This window comes from Carcharodon carcharias, chromosome 13 (assembly GCF_017639515.1).
Source record: "Carcharodon carcharias isolate sCarCar2 chromosome 13, sCarCar2.pri, whole genome shotgun sequence".
NCBI classification, from domain to species: Eukaryota; Metazoa; Chordata; class Chondrichthyes; order Lamniformes; family Lamnidae; genus Carcharodon; species Carcharodon carcharias.
Window position 1 is genome coordinate 127,645,173 of NC_054479.1, and position 19,189 is coordinate 127,664,361.

A 19,189-nucleotide genomic window follows, 5' to 3' on the forward strand; every position below is an offset into this window, starting at 1 on the left:
AACATTTGTGCCACACAAGTGCCAGGGAATGACCATCTCCAACAAGAGGGAAACTAACCATCACCTCTTAACCTTTCAAAGGCATTATTATTGCAAAACTGAACTGGACTAGCCATATAAATACTGTAGCTACAGCAGGAGGTCAGAGGTTCAGAATCCTGTGGTGAATAACTCACCCCCTTACTCCCCAAGCCTGTCCGCTATCTACAAGGCAGAAGTCAGGAGTGTGATGGAATACTCTCCACTTGCCTGGGTGAGTGCAGCACCAGCAACACAAAAAGCTTGACACCATCCAGGACAAAGCAACCTGCTTGATTGGCACCCCATCCACAAACATTCACTCCCTAACGCACTGTGCTACTGTGCTTCTGGTGATCATCTACAAGATGCACTGCAGAAACTTACCAAGGCTCCTTAGGCAGCACCTTCCAAACCCACGACCGCTACCATCTAGAAGGACAAGGGCAGCAGACACCTGTGAACACCGCCACCTGGAAGTTACCCTCCCAGCCACTTGCTATCCTGACTTGGAAAAATATTGCCGTTCCTTCACCCTCACTGGGTCAAAATCCTGGAACTCCCTAACAGCACTGTGTGGGTGTGCCTACACCACATGGACTGCAGTGGTTCAAGAAGGCAGCTCACCACCACCACCTTGAAGGCAATTAGGAATGGGTAATAAATGCTGGTCCAGCCAACAATGCTTCCCATAAATGAATTTTTTTTAAAATGGGAGGCTGGCCAGGAGTACATATGAACAGTCTAGTCTAGAGTTAACAAAGCAATAGATAAGGGTTTTAGCAGCAGATAAGCTGAGGTAGGGGCAGAATCATTTGCTATCACAGAGGTGTGAATAGGCAGTCTCAGTAATTGCATAGATAAGTGGCCAGACTGATCTCTAGATCAAATACCTCCAGGTTAAGGCCGCAAAGATATTTGCTAGTTAGAGAACAGCTTGTGACAGGGACAGAAGACAATGGTCTTGCCAATATTTAATTGGAAGAAATTTCTGCTTATACAGCACTGGATGTCAAACAAACCCTCTGATAATTTAGAAACTGGAGCATGCTTGTGTGAAGTGGTGGTGAGCTGGAGCTGAGTGTAGTCAGTTTACAGGCAGGAACTTGTGCTGTGCTTTCGAATGATGTCAACAAGCGGCAACACGTAGAAGGATAGATCCTTGATGGACATCAGAGATTAGTAACTTTATAACCCAGCATGCTGAGATAGAGTTAACATTTACAATAGATTTGTAAGAATAGGAAGCAATCCCCAGCACAGAGAACCTGTCCTATTTCTTCTTTCCCCAGGTACTGTGGTATATTGCCCTCAAATGTCTTCCCATGCCTTTGGCAGAATTTCCTATGGAACCTTGAGTTCTAAATCCAGACTGACACTCCAGTGCTGTACTGAGGGCATTGAATCGCTATTTGAGCGGAGCTAAACAGGGGCCCTGCCTATCAGATGTGGTGCTAAACAGGGGCCCTGCCTATCCCATCAGGTGAACTATGCCATTGGTTTGAAGAATGGGTGAGTTCCCCCCAGGTGTCCTAACTATTTATTCCTTGGCCAACACCTAAAATGGATCATCTGGTCATTTTGTCTCAATGCTGTTTGTGGGACCTTGCTGTACACAAATTGGCAGTCGTGCTTCCTACTTTACAGCAGTGACCATTCAAAAATACATGCTCATAGGTCGAGCAGCACCTATGAACATAAAAGAAATTTTTAACATTTAGGCCTCTGATCTTTCATCAGAAATGTGTTCTATATTGGAGGGCACTGTTATTTTTATGATTCTGGCTGCTGAAACAAATGTAGCTGTGGCACCCAGATGTGGATTTATGAATGTTGCACTTCTCCCAAAAGAAAATAGATGTTTTGTTGGAGAAAATTCCAGGCTGCATACCAAGCCTGGGATGTTCCATCCAATTAAATCACAGCCTCCAGCCAGGAACTTCCTCCGATTCAGCCCAGCCCTGCACACCTGTCAACCCTTCTGATCTTAATGTGGAATCTATTCTAGTGGCCAACTTTGTTCTCACTGTTTAGCCTGATTCAATCTGCCAGGCTTCCTGAGCGCTTATACCAATGGTATCCACACAGGACAGTGCATTCAGTCCTAAGTTAATGCCACATCGAGGAAGATAACTGCCCTCAAATATACAATATGATGACAGCTTGGATTTGTAAAGTACCCTGACGTATTCCCAGAACCGCTCCAAGATTTTCAGTCAATGAATTGCTTTTTAAGATGTCCACACATTTTCCATCTTGGCCAAATGTGTAAATTTTATATAAAATTTATAATATAGTAAGTGTACTTTGTGCATATATTTACTTGACAACACCTAATGTCATTCAGTGCCTAAGGAAGTAAGACAGGAACAACAATCAAAAGATGCTCACATTCTGCATTTTATCTTGCCATTTTGCAAACAAAACCACAAAAAGGTTAAAGTTTGCATGCACACCATGTGAATGAGTGTTACAATCACAAGACCAACAACTGTGTTTATTACTTTTTTCCCCTAATCAAAAAAGTAATTTTCCACATCTGGTTTCCCAGGGGGCCACATGTGGCTCATGGTTAACTTAGTGGATAACACTGGTGCAACAGAATCGTTCTTCTCCCCTTCTTCCCCCTACCCCACTTCCTTACCCATCTTTATTGTAGTTTTGCTATTTGAGTCACATGCCAATTGTCAGTAGACGGGTGGGTGGCTATACACTTTGATCTGCATGAAGAGCTTCTGCAAAGGGTCATTGAGATTTCTTTCATCCCCTTTCCCACATCCCATGCTGTACCATTGGCCTCTTAGCACTTCCCTTTGATGCCAGTCTGGGCATCCTTGGGCCTATAGTCACCAGCAATACCTCACCTCGTGGTGGGTAGACTGGCTGGCTCAAGTACATGGGCTGGTCTGGTAGTCTGACTCTTGCACTGATATTAAAGGGGTTTCAAAGAAATTCTGTGGTAGAGCTCGGCTTGGATTTCATTTGTTTTGTTAGTGTCTCAGTGGTTGGATGATACATACTGTGAGGAAAACATTGGATGAGTTTATTAGAGAGTTATTATGAGTTATTATCACAGTCTTTGTGTACTAACTATGCCATCTGAGTTGTCTGCAGATTGTAAAATTGAACTTCTGACTCTCAAGACCAAATTGTTCATTTAAAATGATCAACAGTTGTCCCCATACCAATTCTTGTAGAGCTCTACTTCCCACTTTTTGCCAGTCTGAATAATTGCCTTCAAACTCGAAGATTGCATTGTCTGTTTTGTACCCAGCTTGCTATCCATTCTGCTACTTGTTCTCTGAATACATGTGTCTTGACTTAACCAGGAGTTTACTATGCAATAACTCACTGAAGGCTTTTCTTTAAAAAAAATCACAATATATTATTGTATGTCCAAGGGCCCAAACACTCCTTACAAGTGAAGCAGCATTTCACTTGCACTTCCCTCAATTTAGTCTACTGCATTCATTGCTCCCAATGTGGTTTCCTCTACATTGGAGAGACCAAACGCAGACTGGGTGACCGCTTTGCAGAACACCTTCATGCTTGTCCACAAGCATGACCCAGACCTCCCTGTCCCTTGCCATTTCAACACTCCACACTGCTCTCATGCCCACATGTCCGTCCTTGGCCTGCTGCATTGTTCCATTGAAGCTCAATGCAAACTGGAGGAACAGTACCTCATCTTCCGACTAGGCACTTTACAGCCTTCCGGACTGAATATTGAGTTCAACAATTTTAGATCATGAACTCTCTCCTCCATCCCCACCCCCTTTCCGATTTTCCCCCCCCCCCCCCCCCGCCTTTCCAATAATTTATATCGATTTTTCTTTTCCCACCTATTTCCATTATTTTTAAATGTATTTCCATCCATTGTTTTATCTCCTACCTTTTAGCCTATTTTGATCATTTCCCTTCACCCCGCCCCACCCCCATTAGAGCTATCTGTGCCTTGCTTGCCCTGCTTTCTACCCTTAATTAGCACATTCCTTAGATAATATCACCACCTTCAACACCACCTTTGTCCTTTTGTCTATGACATTTTTTGGCTATCTTCACCTATCACTGGCCCTCTATCCAGTTCTATCCAGCTCTACCACCCCCTCCCTTAAACCAGCTTATATTTCACCTCTTCTTTTTTTACTTAGTTCTGTTGAGTCATACAGACTCGAAACATTAACTGTGTTCCCCAGCGCAGGTGCTGCCAGACCTGCTGAGTTTTTCCAGGTATTTTTATTTTTGTTTTGGATTTCCAGCATCCACAGTTTTTTGCTTTTATACAATATATTATGTCTATTACAACACCTTTGTTTACTGTTGTGGTTGGTGAAGCAGGATTTTTCCTTTGAAATCCAAGCTTCTTTACTATATTTTCAGTTTCTAGTTCTTCTATTGCATCTTTATTTAAGGATCCCTAATTATTCTATAGTTACCTGGACTTGTCCTACCTACCTTTTAGGAATTCGAATAGCTGACATATATATTTAGGCAATAGTGTCCCTATCTCTGTCATAACTTCTAATTTTCAGGGGTTTTCCTCTGATTAGATTATCAATTTTCTCCCCCCCCTTTTTATTTTAAATGACTTCATACCCTTTTTGACCTCCTCTAATGTCAGGTCTGTGATGGATAGTCCTGGTAAATACTGAGGCAAATTAATTGTTTAATATTTCTGCTGTTTCCCTGTCATTACCTGTGAGTTTACTGTGTGTACCTTAGTCGTCCAATTCCTATTCTAATTTTTCATTTGCTTTTTGTGTGCCTGTAGAATACTTTATTTCCTTTTATATTTCTTGATATAATTTTGTAATTTGTTTTTGTCTTCCTGATTACATATACAGGATATATGCACAGATACAGGCTACTTGGCCTAACCAATCCATGTCACTGTTTCTGCTTCACTCATGCCTCCGGCTATCTTTCTTCTAAATCTATCATTGTAACCTTTCATTCCCTTCAGACTCATATGCTTTTTAGCTTCCCCTTAAATGTATCTATACTATTGGCTTCAAGCGCTTCCTGTGGTAGCAAACTCCACATTCTCACCATTCTGAGTAAGGAAGTTGCTTGTTTTTTGACATCTTTCCTAACTGTTTCATATGCCCTTTTGTCACCCTCTCCTTCGAATATGTACTTTTAGTGTGTGCCTTTTTCTTTGGTTGAAGGAAAAAGAGTTACTATTGAAACTAAAGTGTGTCATCACTGGCTACTTTCATCTTGCAAACACTACCTAAGGAGATATTTGGGACAGGTGACCAAAAGCTTGGTCAAAGGGGTTGGTTTTAAGGAGTGTTTTAAATGGGAGAGGCCAAGGGGTTTTAGGGGGGACTTCCACAGCTTGGGTCCAAAGGCAGCTGAAGACATGACTGCTAATGGAAGGGCCAAAAAAGTGAGGGATATGCAAGAGACCAGAATCGGAGAAGCACAGAGGTCTTCTGGGGTTTTAGGCTGGAAATGATTGCAAGGGTAGGGAGGGGTGAGGTTATAGAGGTATTTACAGGTGAGACTTTTAAATTTGAAGCTTGCTGGTACAGGAACCAGTGTAGGTCAGGAATCAAAGTGGTGGAATATAGGATACAGGCAGCAGGAGTTTGGATGAGTTTTTTTGAGTTGCTGGGTTTATGGCAAAGAATAGTTTCAGCCCAAAGAACATTTTTTTCATTTTGCCAGAAACCCCAATGTGGGGCGATCTTCCCAGACAAATGAGTCTCTCCCTTTAGCCTGACCTCCCCAGTGTGAAGTTTCACTGTTGGTTTAAAGGACCAAAGGTGTCCAGATTGGTCACTGCAAGGACACGCTGAGATGAGGTAGGGAACTGTCCCATGATAAAACCCCAACAAAACTCCTCTTCCTCTTCAATTTCAAACCATTGGGTTACTGGAAGGTTCCAACTTGCCACCATGTTCAGACTTCAATTCAGCAAGGAAATGTTTTGCAAGGGTTTTGTCTGAACAAGGGTTTGAGTGCATTTCACAACTGACCATCAGCATCCAGCCCCTGAGCATGGACCTGTGTGGTAATGTTTGCTGCCATGTGTGTGCAGGGCAGGATGTCACTGAGCACCTTGTAACTCCTCCTCAAAATGTTGACCAGATCAGAAAATAATCACTTCATTATTTGGGGCGAATTTTTTGTTCTGGTAAATGTGTATCAATCTTGGAGAGTCTTCCATTTCCTCATTTTGAGTGTCAGCATCAAATGTTCCTAGTTCAAATGTAGTAAATCTGGATAATGGCTAGAGTTCCCCCTGTACACTGTCCCACCAAACACTCAGGGTAGATACAGAGTAAAAGTATGTGGCCCCCATTTCCATTTATTTGTAATGGCCTTGGACAGCTTCTTGGATACTTGAGTTGTCTTATGGGTAATGTCCATTATTTATACAAAAGGCCCATTACATGTGCCACACAGGCTCCCAGAATGCTGTAATAAAGTCAAAAGACTGCAGATTCTGGAAATCTGAAATAAAAACAAAATGCTGGAAAACTTCGGGTCTGGCAACATCTGTGGAGAGAGAAACTGTTAGCGTCTCGAGTCCATATGACTCTTCCGAGCTCTGAAGAAGTCTTGAAACATTAACTGTTTTTCTCTCTGCACAGATACTGCCAGACCTGCTGAGTTTTGACAGCATTTTCTGTTTTTATCCCAGAATGCTATGCTGGCTAACCAGATTGGGGCACATTTGTTGCTGGGACAGCTCCAGGTTATTTGGGGATTTACATCCCCATCCCTGTGGTGTTTTTCTGGTATCTACCTATCCCAGAATTGTTGTCTTTTCTACTGGTTTCATTTCTATGTTTTGTAACAAGAGCTTTGCTGAGTTTGAAATGGAACTTTTGCAATATAAGTGGTTAACCAAGGAAATGGTCAGTGGTTAAGAAGTCACAAGCTAATCACATGAATGGATTGTCTTGTCTTTACTCCATAGTCTATGTATCGTTAACCACAGGGACATGAGACAAGTTTTCAAGGCCGAGATGGACAGATTTTTGTTGGATTAGGGTATTGCAGGGAGGGAAAAGGCAGGAAAATAAGAGTGGGTTACAGATCAGCCATGATTAAATTGATTGGTGGAACAGCTCGGGATGAGCAGCCTTCTCCTGTTCCAATGAGACGTTTCAACATAATTTTGCTTAGGTTGGGGTCTCCTAATGATGGCCCATGGCTCTGTTTGATCTCTGAGTCCTGATAGTCAGGCCTTGCATTCCAGTCATTGCTGGGCTTCAATCATTAGAGCAGGTTCACCTGAGCAGAGGTAGGGCCCAAGTGAGACAGTAGTTGGGGGTGGGGGTTCAGGCTGAAAGGTGACCCCTTCTAGTAAGAGGGTTATAAGCTGTTTTCAGGTTTCTTCAGTAAAGAACACCATCTCCCTCCGCCCCCTGCTGCCCTGCACCCATCCCACCACCCACACCAGTGTGACTGACTCTAAATTTGCCCTTGAACCAGGCCACTCAGTTGAAGGCCATTCACTACCACCTTCTAAAGGCAATTTTGGATGCGCACTCATCACTGGCTTTTCCAGCGTCAGTGAAGTTGACAACTCTGGCTAGACATAAAACCTCCAGGAATAATCACAAGATCTCCAACTGCCTGCCATTGGTCACCATCATGTCCATCTGCATGGCGTAATGCCTTCCCATAGCCAATCAAAGTGAATGAGCTCTTTACCTGATTGGATGATTAATTGTCAGTCAAACAATCCATTTCTTTTCCATTTCCCAATGTTTGTTTATTGGTTTTATAAGAAAAGTGTTTAAAAAAATATACTTTTTTTCTAAAAGGTCTGATTTTTTTTTTTTCTCTCCTGGGTTTTACTTCCAGCAGCGTCTTACATGTTAATCATGGAGGCCCCAGGATAATCCTGGAAAGTCCGCAATCTTAATTGATGATTGCATCCTAAAAAATCAATTACAAAAATGTAATTTGGAGCAGATTTGACTGAGGCCTGGGGCAAATGTCTCCCATCCAGGAAGATGGAGTTGTCTTAGCCTTAAAGACATTGGTATATTTCTTTTTTTTAAAAAAAAAATATCTTTTAGCTGTTGGGAAAGAAACCAGTCTAAAGTCAAGTTTAAACTTTCCCCACAACCAGTGACACAATTTAATCTTCCTGTCTAAATCTAGCCTGTTTGGGTCTAATGTTTTGCAGAGCATCTCCATGGTGATGGTTGCTATCGGTTTGTATGCCAGAGTCATGAAGCATGCAGGTGAGATATATCATTTTATAGTTTCATTTCTCCACTGTTTATGAAGCTACAGGAGGGATGGCAGAATTGTGGAGATGGGTAGAGTGGGGATAGGTTTAAAGGCGGTGGGGGGGAGAAGAGGGAGGGGTTTTGGGTTATAAGGCAGTGGATATTGATTTGGGTGAGGAGGACGACAGAGGATGTGTGGGTGGGGTTGGGATGGTGGATGGATTGGAGTGGAGGGTTCAGGGGTTATGCAACTGTGGGGTGACAAGTTTGCCATATTTTTCAGAGGCTGCCATGGCCTGCCTTGCAGTGGACCCTGCCATCCTCCTCATCGTGGTGGGCGCACTGATGTTCCTGATCACATTCTGTGGCTGTATAGGATCGCTGCGTGAGAACATCTGCCTGCTGCAGACAGTGAGTGACACACAAAATGGGGGGATCCCAGCTGTGATGTAATACTCTAATGCACTGCCTATGCGTATGGTGGAAACAGATTCAATCGTGGCTTTCAAAAGGAAATTAGATAATTATCTGAAGATAAAATTAGCAGGGCTGCTGGGAAAGGCTGAGGGAAGTGATGGGTAAATATTCTATGATTCTACTCTAAGCTATTGGCTCTGGGCAATTTAGGCAGGTATTGATTTGTGGAGCTGTGGAGGGCTTGGCCTGCTGTGATGGTCAATCTTCATTTCAGTTCTACCTTCCTGTCTACCACTCAGCACCACTTGTTGGAACATTAACATTGCTCCCCTGCCTGTCTCTGTGCTCCAACTTGCATTTTACCGTTCTGTGACTGATTTTTGATTTGTTGTGATTTGATTTTCCAGTTCTCTATCTGCCTGACGCTGATTTTTTTGCTACAGTTGGTCGCCGGAGTTCTAGGCTTTGTCTTTTCAGATAAGGTATGATTGTATTTCCTTTAATTGAAAATAATGTAGAGGGCCCACTGGACAAAAGGGTGGTTGGGGGGGGACGTGGTGGTGAGGGTTGGTCCATAGGGCAAAGGGGGATTGCATTATTTATGGTGACACCAATTTAGGATTTAAAAGACTGGACATGGTGGGAGAAATGCAAGAGGTGAGGAGTGCGATGGTGCTGGGTCCTCTGGTGGAGGTGGGGAGGATTGGATGGTTGCATATGGAGCTTGAGGAATATAAGGGAAAGTGTTTCGTGCTGAATCAATGCAAAGCTCCATATTTGCTTCTAATTTTAACATAGATGAGATATGTGTATCCTGGTTTCAAGAGCATTGGCATTTGGCTATTCATTCATTGATGGCATAGCTCTGTGTTCATGGCAAATAATGGAGCGAAAGCAGCTTTTGACTTGTTTAAGATCCCAACCGTGTGAATGGTCAGCTGAAGGCAGAGCAAGAATTTGGAATTGTCACCACTGCTTTCAGAAAAGAGAGACCTAAAGATATAAAATCGGCAAAACTGAAAGATGTTTGACAACACTGGTATCTCATATTCTTAATATGCATTGATTTCATGGTCTGGTGCAGACTGCCTGATCTGTAACCTCAACTGCAACCTGTGCTCCCAGAGCAGCTACACATCTGCAGGTCACATCCAGGCATCCTTTCAACGGTGTCAACCTTGCAAGAATTCTGAACTCCCCTGACTCAACATTTACAGATTTTGGAGAATATGATTTTTTTTTACTCTCAGGTTGTGGGTGTTGCTAGCAAGGCTGACATTTATTGCCCATGTTTTGTTGCCCTGAGAAGCTGGGCAAGTCTCTTCCTTGAACTGCTGCAGTTCCTATGTTTTTAATTGCAGTGATTTGGATGTATTTGAATATCTTGCTTGGCCACTTCACGGGACAGTTAGTAGTCAAACCATGCCGGTGTTGGACTGGAGTCACATAGACCATACCGAGCAAGGCCAGCAGGTTTCCTTCCCTGAAGGATATTAAGTGAAGCAATTGAGTTTTTATAACAATTGAACAGTTTCATAGTCACTTTTCAGTGGTTGCAAGTTTTTATTCAGATTTTTAAACTGAACTCAAATTCTCGAACAGTGTGATTTGAGCTTTCATTCCCTGGGTTACTAGTCCAGTAACACATCTGCTTACCCTCTTTGCTAATGTGTTCAATACTGTGGTCTGGGAAAAATTAATAAAGAGTGAACTTATTCAGTCATCCTTCTTGTATTCCTGTTACATAGGGGCATGTCTTAAAAACTGGGAATCCCACAACAGCAGTTTTGCAGCCCACAGCCTGGTTACTGAATATTCTGTACACCAGTTCCCTGTTAGCTAGCTGAGATGTACTGAGGATTGTTATCATACATGTGTTGAAATTGGTTGTTTTATTTCTCCATTCTAACAAAAAATCCTGATAAATGCTCACATGGCAAAACATCACGTTACATATCTGTTTCCGTGCTGAAAGTTCCAATTCGGCCCATGTAGTCTATACTGGCATGTAGGCTCCTTGGAGCCTCCTGACGCCCTACTTCATATAAATAAGTTTTGCATATCTTTCAATTTCTTTATCTCTCATATACTTATCAAGCCTTAAATGTATCTCTGCTATTTTCTTCAACTACTCCCTGTAGTAGCAAGTTCCACATTTCAAGTTTCTCATGAATTCCCGACTGAATTTATTATTGACTATCTTATTTCTGACTCCTAGATTTGGTTGTCTCCACAAGTGGACAGGACACATCATCTTTATTTCTACCTTTTCATAATTTTAAAGAACACTATCAAATGGTTCCTCAGGGTAACGTTCTAGGCCCAACCATCTTCAGCTGCTTTATCAATGATCTTCCATCATGGTCAGAAGTGGAGATGTTTTTGTTCGGCACCATCCGCGACGACTCAGATACTGAGGCAACCCATGTTCAAATGTAGTAAGACCTGGTCATTGCCCAGCACTTGTGTGGCGTGAATATTACTTGCCCCTTGTCAGCCTAAGCTCAACACCGCCCAGGACAAAGCAGCACGCTTGATTGGCACTCCATCCACAAACATTCACTCCCTCCACTGCCAACACACAGTGGCAGCACTTTGTGCCATCTACAAGGTGCACTGCAGGAACTCACCACTGCCTCCTTAGACAGCACCTTCCAAACTAAGGCACTTACTACCTAGAAGGACAAGGGCAGCAGATAGATGGGAACGCCACCACCTGGAAGTTCCTCTCCAAGCCACTTGCCATCCTGACTTGGAAATATATCACCATTCCTTCACTATCACTGGGTGATAATCCTGGAACTCCCTCCCTAATAGCACTGGGTATGCCTACACCACATGGACTACAGCGGTTCAAGAAGGGAGCTCACCACTGTCTTCTCGAGGGCAATTAGGGATAGGCAATAAATGCTGGCCTAGCTAGTGACATCCACATCCCATGAATGAATAAAAATTCATCCCTTTTTTTGAAAGAGGTTCCAGCCTGTTCAATCTTTTCCTGATCGTTTTTAACTTCTCTGCTGGTATCATACTTGGAAATCTTCCTTCCCAAGTGCTTCTCTATCTTTTATAATATGGAAACCAGAAATCTTCACAGTACTCTTAAGTTTAATACAACATTTGCATTATTTTTGTTTGGGTAGGAGATAAAACAGGGAAATGTAGCCCAAAAATGCTTGAGGGTTGTTCTCTTGAGAGCAGAGAAGGTTAAGGTGAGATTTAGTTGAGGTGCTCAAAATTAGGATGGATTTCAGGGTTCTGCCAGAGCCACTGTGCTCCTGACCTCATAACAGCCTTGGTTCAAACATGGACAAAAGGGTTGAATTCCCGAGGTGACGTAAGAGTGACTGCCCATGACATCAAGGCAGCATTTGGCCGAGTGTGCCATCAAGGAACCCCAGCAAAACTGGAGTCAATGGGAATCGTGGGAAAACTCTCTGCTGATTGGAGTCATACCTAGCACAAAGGAAGATGGTTGTGGTTGTTGGAGGTCAAACACCTCAGCTCCAGGACATCACTGCAGGAGTTCCTCAGGGTAGTGTCCTAGATACAACCATCAGCTGCTTTATCAATGACCTTCCATCATAAAGACAGAAGTGGGGATGTTTGCTGATTGCATAATGTTCAGCACCATTTATGATCGTCAGATACTGAAGTAGTCCATGTCCAAATGCAGTAAGACCTGGACAATATCCAGGCTTGGGCTGACAAGTGGCAAGTAACATTCACGCCACACAAGTGCCAGGGAATGACCATATCCAACAGGAAAGAATCCAACCATCGCCCTTTGATGTTCGATGGCAATAGCATCACTGAGACCCCAATGTCAACACCTTGGGGGTTACCATTGACCAGAAACTGAACTGGACCAGCCATATAAATACTGTGGCTGCAAGAGCAGGTCAGAGGCTAGGAATCGTGCGATGAGTAACTCACCACCTGACTCCCCAAAGTCTATCCACCATCTACAAGGCACAAGTCAGGAGTGTAATGGAATACTTCCCACTTGCTTGATAAGCGCAGCTCCCAAAGCACTGAAGCTGGACACTGTCCAGGACAAAGCAGTACGCTTGATTGGCACTCCCTCCACCACCAATGCACAGTAGCAGCAGTGTGTACCGTCTACAAGATGTACTACAGGAATTCACCAAGGCTCCTTCAACAGCACCTTCCAAACCCACTACCACCTAGAAGGACAAGGGCAACAGATAGATGGGAACACCACCAACTAGAAGTTCCCCTCCAAGTCACTCACCATCCTGACTTGGAAATATATCACAGTTCCTTCACTGTCACTGGGTCAAAATCCTGGAACTCACTAAGAGCAGTGAGTGTACCTACACCACATGGACTGCAGCTCACCACCACCTTCTCGAGGGCAACTAGGGATAGGTAATAAATGCTGGCCCAGCCAGCGAAGCCCACATCCTGTAAATGAATTAAAAAAAAACAACTTTTGATAAAAGTAAATAAGGAGAGTCAATAACTGGAGAACACAGATTTCAGATGATGGACAAAAGCACCAGAGAAGATAATAGTTTTTGCACATTGAGTTTTTAAAATCCTTTCCTGGGATGTGGGTATCACTGGCAAGGCTAGCATTTGTTACCCATTCCTAATTGTCCCTAGGAAGGTGGTGAGCTGCTGCCTTGAACTGTTGAGGTCCATCTGGTGTGGGTAAACCCACAGTGATATTAGCAAGGGAGATCCAGGATTTTGATCCTGCAATAGTAAAGGAACGGTGATAATAGTTCCAAGTCGGGAGGGTGTGTGGCTTGGAGAAGCGTTCCCATGCCTCTGCTGCCTTTGTCCTTCTAGGTACTCGGAAGGAAAAATCAGCAGAACTTTGAGGTGACTGGATCTTGTCTGAACTGGAGTTCCATTTAAGGTATACAAGATCAGTTTGGACCATTACCAGTCGTTTCCCAAGATTTGCTGGTTTTTCGTTTTGGGTGGTAGTGGTAACAGGTTTTGAAGATCCTGTCGAAGGAGCCATGGTGACTTTGTAGTGCTTCTTGTATATGGTACACACTGCTACCACTGCATCGGTGGTAGAGGGAGTGAATTCTTAAGTTGGTGCATGGAATGCTGATCAAGTGGCCTGTGAGGGAGAAGTTGGGAGAATGGCACTAAGGGAATTGCTCATTCAGAGCCAGTGCTGACACAATGGGCCAAATGGCGGCCACCTGTGCAATAACAATTGAGATTCTGTCCAGGTTCTAACTAGCATCTTGTATATCAGTTTTATTCGTATGGAGTTTCTGCTCCCTCTGGTGGCTCACTATGTAAGCACAAGGCTGTGGAATATGAATCTTTACAGATCTAACAGTCCAAAATTTAACTCTAGGTGGTGGCAGTGGTGGCCCATCTTGAGCCACTACAGTCAGTGCGCTAAAGGTAGCGTGCTCAATGCCTAATTGTAGCAGTTTTGATAACTGAGTAACTTTTACTGCTAGGCACTTCAGGAGCAGTTAAGAGTTGATCACATACTATGGCATACTATGATCCAACAGCTTCACTGCCACTCCTACTGATACTAGCTTTCTATTTCCAAGGGCTTTTTTAAACTAAATTCAAATTCCCAAACTCAGTTGAATTTGAACTGGCTTTCAAAGAATTAATCGTGCAGAAATATGATTCTTATATTCAGCAGATAATCGCTATGGAAAATTACTCCTGATGAGCAGTTATTCCATATTCAGCAGATAATCGCTATGGAAAATTACTCCTGATGAGCAGTTATTGGGTTAGTTCCTGAAGTAGGGAAGTATTTGAAGTAGTAAACGCCAGAAAAGAGTCTGATCATTTGAGAGGAGAGATACACAGTTCCTGATGGGGAATAGATATGCTGAAAATAGATGCAATGGTTCTGCCCATCAGTGTGAGGTTGTGGAGGGGCTCCTGTTATTGAACACATTTCCTCCCGCAAATGCCAGTCCTACCAATAGAGCCAGATTGTTTGTTCATTATTTGGGTGTGTAGGGAGAAGCCTGATTTGGTAAGTGGGAGCTATGGCTGTCTTTAATTGCCAAATGTTCTTTTGCCTCCAACATAGGCCCGATCAAAGGTCAGTGAGATCATCGACAGCGCAATAGTCCACTACCGCGATGACCTGGATCTCCAAAACCTCATTGACTATGGACAGAAGCAGGTAGTGTCACATGGTCACAAACTCGCTCCACTAAGTAACCTGCCCAGTATCCTCACGCCCTCCCCATCTCCTTCAGATGCTTCCTCTTTCTACCTCCTCACTGTCTTGTTGATTTTTCACTTGCTAATTCTTGGGCTTTGCTTTCTCTCCCTGTCTCGCGCACTCCCTAGGCCTGTGAAATTTCATTGTTCCAAAGTTGCACAGAAAGCATTGATGTTCAAGTTAGCGAGACCTAAAAAGAGACTCGCTAGTTGGAGGCAATCGAGCAATTTGAATGAGGACAGCATCATTTACAATCATTTTCTCAGCCTTTTAGCTTTAGGTTTTTGACTACTAATAATTGGAACGTAATGTAAGGATATAAATTTAGTGTTGAATGGGTTCTCTTCCTATTTCATAATCACTATTGATTACTTATTTTGACATTCTCAGCCTCCTAGTAAAACAAAGGATTCAGTTTGGATTTATTTGTCCATATCTAGCTGTGTTCAACCTTTTAATATCTCTATCTACACACCCAAAGTCCTTCTGCTCTATGTAACATACACCCACTGACACAAACCCCACTGAGGATCGGCACCTTCAGGGAAGGAGGCCGGGGAAATGTACTCACTACCCAACACTGGGAACAAAAGGCATTAACCTGTTTGCCTTTGTCTTTTCTCCCACTCACAATTCTCTTTTGACCCGGCAGTTCAGCTGTTGCGGTGGAATCTCATACAAGGACTGGAGCCTCAACATGTACTTTAACTGCACACTGGAGAACCCCAGCCGGGAGCGCTGCTCCGTGCCCTATTCCTGCTGCCTGCGCTCTAAGGAGGTGAGTGACTGCGACGGGTGAATTTTGCAATAATATAGATCTGTAGACTGCCATGTTTAATGATTCAAACACATGGTCAAAAATAAAATCCTGCAGATGCTGGAAATCTGAAATAAAAAGAGAAAATGCTGGAAATAGTCAGCAAGTCAGTTAAAGAACACCAAGTTTATTAATGATTTAAATGTTATATTTGCACCCAACACTTTGATTGTAAAGGATCCTTTCTACTGACTATACTCGCAAGTCGGTTGCATTCAACCCTGCAGATTACTCCCTCCATCTCCCCACATCACAGTGCAATGGTCTCTCTTTAAACTTGTCTAAAAGGATATTATAGCACCTCGTCCCTGACCTGTACTCTTGGTCTTACATCTGGTATCATTATCTCAACATGCCAAAGGTTCCACAACACAATCTCAGGACGTTACAGAACTATTGTGTCCGTTTACTGTACAGAAAAGAATCACCATATAGGTGATTAAGCCCAGCTGGGATATTGTGACCTATTCTGGGCCCAATACTTTAGGAAAGATGTGTAGGCCTTGGGTGAGGTTCAGAGGGAACTCTACTAGATTGGTGTCAGGGTTGAAAGACTTCGGTTATGTGGAGAGACTGGGGAAGTTGGGGTTATTCACCTTGGAACAGGGAAGGTTAAGGGGAGATTTGATACAGGAGATCAAAACCCTTCATGATTTTGATAGCATAAATAGGAAATTATTTCCAATACTAGAAGGGTTAGTAACCTGAAGACACAGTTGAGATAATTAGCAAAAGCACAAGAGGTGACATGAGGGGAAAAACTTTATGCATCGAATTATGGTGATCTGAAATGCACTGCTTGAAAGGGTGATGGATGCAGATGCAATAACTTTCCAAAGGAAATTGTAGAGTTAAAATTTACAAGGCAGAAGTGTAGGGGAGGGGGACCATTGGATCACTAAAGAGCTGGTGCAGACACGGTGAAGCTAAATGACCTTTGTGTACTGTATGTTCCTATGTATCCATGAGAAAATTATTCAATCTATATTTTATGATCACACTTACAGCCCCTCAGTTTAGGTGCATGTATTACATATAGCATCTTTTGGAGCAATTGGAAAAAACTGTCCACAAAGTAGTCACAACTTCATCTGGCACAACTTGTCTAACATGAGCAATGTGTCTATCTGAACGGGGGTGGGTGGAGAAGGGAGTGAGCCAAAACACTCCCTCCTCCTTGGCAGACTTGCCGCCCCTCACTGACCCCAGTGTCCTTCCAATGCAGAAAGTGATCAACACCATGTGCGGTCAGGGGATGCAAGACCTGGACTACTTGGCAGCAGAAGAATACATCTACACCAATGGGTGCATCGACAAGTTGGTCAACTGGATCCATAGCAACCTCTTCCTGTTGGGAGGGGTGGCCCTGGGCTTCGCAATCCCACAGGTCAGTGTCACATCCGCTTTATCCCCACCTACATAGGCCATTCATTTCGTCAAGCCTGCTCCTTCATTCAGTTAGATCATGATTGATCTGTATCTCAACTTACTTTACCTATCTTGGTTCTGTATCTTAATTAATCTTGCCTATCAAAAACCTATTAAACTGTGTTCATTTGAATCCGACCCCCATCTCAATGAGTATGTGGGAGAGGATTTCAAATTTCCAGTACCCTTTTAAGTGAAGAAGTGCTCCCTGAATGGCCTAGCTCAGATTTTAAGGCCCCTTTGTTCTGAATTTCCTCACCAGAGAAAATAGTCTCTCTATTGACCCTGTCAACTCATTTAGTCACAAACATCTGAATTGGATCAGCCCTTACTCTTCTATACTCAATGAACTAGTATAGTCTATGCAACCTCTTAATTTAACCCTTTTAGCCTCAGTATTCTTATCTGCTCTCTACTTCTAGTCCTGCATGAACCCCTTGCTTGGGACCTCAATCCTCTTTCCAAATCCTCCTTGCCCCCATCTCCCCACCCAGTACATTCACATGTGAGCCTCGATGGTGAGCACCGGTGCAGGATTCAGCTGGGAAGTGGGGAGGAAGAAGTGTGACTGAATCTGCAAACCAGTCACTGAGACAATTGGGAGAACGGACAATTTGGAGAAGGGACCTTGGCTTATTCGTTCAGCGTTCTTTCTGTTCCGTTGCCCTGGGTGCGGAGGCTTCCTGACAGCTGGTCTCCATCCAGTGCTAGTGCTAGATGTGCTATTTGTAAGGCAGTGATGCTTTATGCAGTGGAATAGCACCTGGTGAACCCTCACCAAGGTGGAGCTATGAACACCAGTGGAATTGCACAATGTTAGCACTTACCAGAAGAGTTAAAGTTGAAAAGGCCTCCGATAATGGGGGTGCTTGGTGGGCTGGGAAGGATGTGGGTGAGAAATGAGCAAATGTACAAAGCTTAGTTATGGGGCATTGCTCCTTTAAGCCTGTGTGGGTGTCTTTTCACTTGTTTGTTTTGCTTCTCTCCTTGGCTACCATCTCCAGTTGGTGGGAATTCTTCTCTCCCAGATCCTCATCAACCAGATCAAAGATCAGATTGAACTCCAGAAGTACAACAGCCAGCACAGAGCAGACCCATGGTACTGACCCCTGCCTGCTACACAACACCACCTCCACCCCAACACTACAGCTATTCACATACTGGAGGAGGCACGCTGTTCCCCTGGAGCTCTTTTACAAGTTGCTGGTGTGAAGACCAATCAAATTCTGAAGCCTTTTGTTTCTTTGCTCAGGAAGGACTGCAGCCCATTGGGATTGTCAGAGTGCCACCTTCATTCTTGGTGCATTATACGCATTGTGATCACAGGATGAAAAGGCCCACAGGAGCTGTGTTTTAAATTTAATCTCTCATCTAGCCCATCAACTTCAAGTTTAACTAATCCATTTGTTTTATAAATATCTATAGTTGGAGGTCCTGTTATGGCTGTCATGTACTGGTGTATAGAACAATGTCCCACATACATCATTGGTACTGGCCTGATCTCTCTCCCCTTCTCATTGTGGTCGTGCACTTGTCTTTTAAGGGATTTGTTCATCCGTTCCTGGTAAACTCTGCTAATCTGTGCCTATGTTGCCTTTGTGAAGCTCTCTGTGCCTCTATTGCTGTCTTTACTTTGTTCCTGTATGTTACTGTTAATTGGTCAATTTTTTGTTGATGTTTTACTGTGCCTCTTTGTCTCTCTCGGAAGGACAATCTGGGGTGAATTTGGTAACTCCCAAATGTTTACCTGTCGGAGGGTGTTCAAAATCAAGTGCTTCCTGGGTCAATTACCTAAATCTAGCACTAAGTGGGGGGAAGTACTTTCTGACTTATGGTGTTAGAGTATTGAAAAGGATGTTATGATTGGAAAAGCCACATTACTGTATGTGCATACTTGGGGGGAAGGGGTAAATGTTGTCTACCTGTTAATTTAATTTTTTTGCTAAATTAAATATTTTTGTCTTTTAATAAAATATATAATCTGTCTGCCTGTGTTGGGGTATTTTAAATGTCTTTTGGTTAATTTGTGTCGTACAAATAATGCACTGTGCTAGAGGCTGTTCCAGCAGATGGTGCAGTGACACTGAGTTAGTTCGGTAATATGCTCAATTTCTCAGA

General features: G+C 43.3%; 1 protein-coding gene across 3 annotated transcripts in view; it reads left to right on the forward strand.

The window, feature by feature from the left end:
• tspan33a (tetraspanin 33a) overlaps positions 1 to 19,054 on the forward strand; it is a 40,722-nt gene extending 21,668 nt beyond the window's left edge. For 2 of the 3 annotated variants that reach the window (XM_041203199.1, XM_041203201.1), the window contains exons 2-8: positions 8,171 to 8,228; positions 8,500 to 8,627; positions 9,041 to 9,115; positions 14,689 to 14,784; positions 15,479 to 15,604; positions 16,869 to 17,030; positions 18,076 to 19,054. In XM_041203199.1, the coding sequence (XP_041059133.1) occupies positions 8,171 to 8,228; positions 8,500 to 8,627; positions 9,041 to 9,115; positions 14,689 to 14,784; positions 15,479 to 15,604; positions 16,869 to 17,030; positions 18,076 to 18,177 (747 nt within the window). In that variant the 3' untranslated portion in view covers positions 18,178 to 19,054. The remainder of the gene's footprint in view (positions 1 to 8,170; positions 8,229 to 8,499; positions 8,628 to 9,040; positions 9,116 to 14,688; positions 14,785 to 15,478; positions 15,605 to 16,868; positions 17,031 to 18,075) is intronic. The other variant, XM_041203200.1, reaches the window with a different exon arrangement.
• Positions 19,055 to 19,189: the final 135 nt, after the last annotated feature.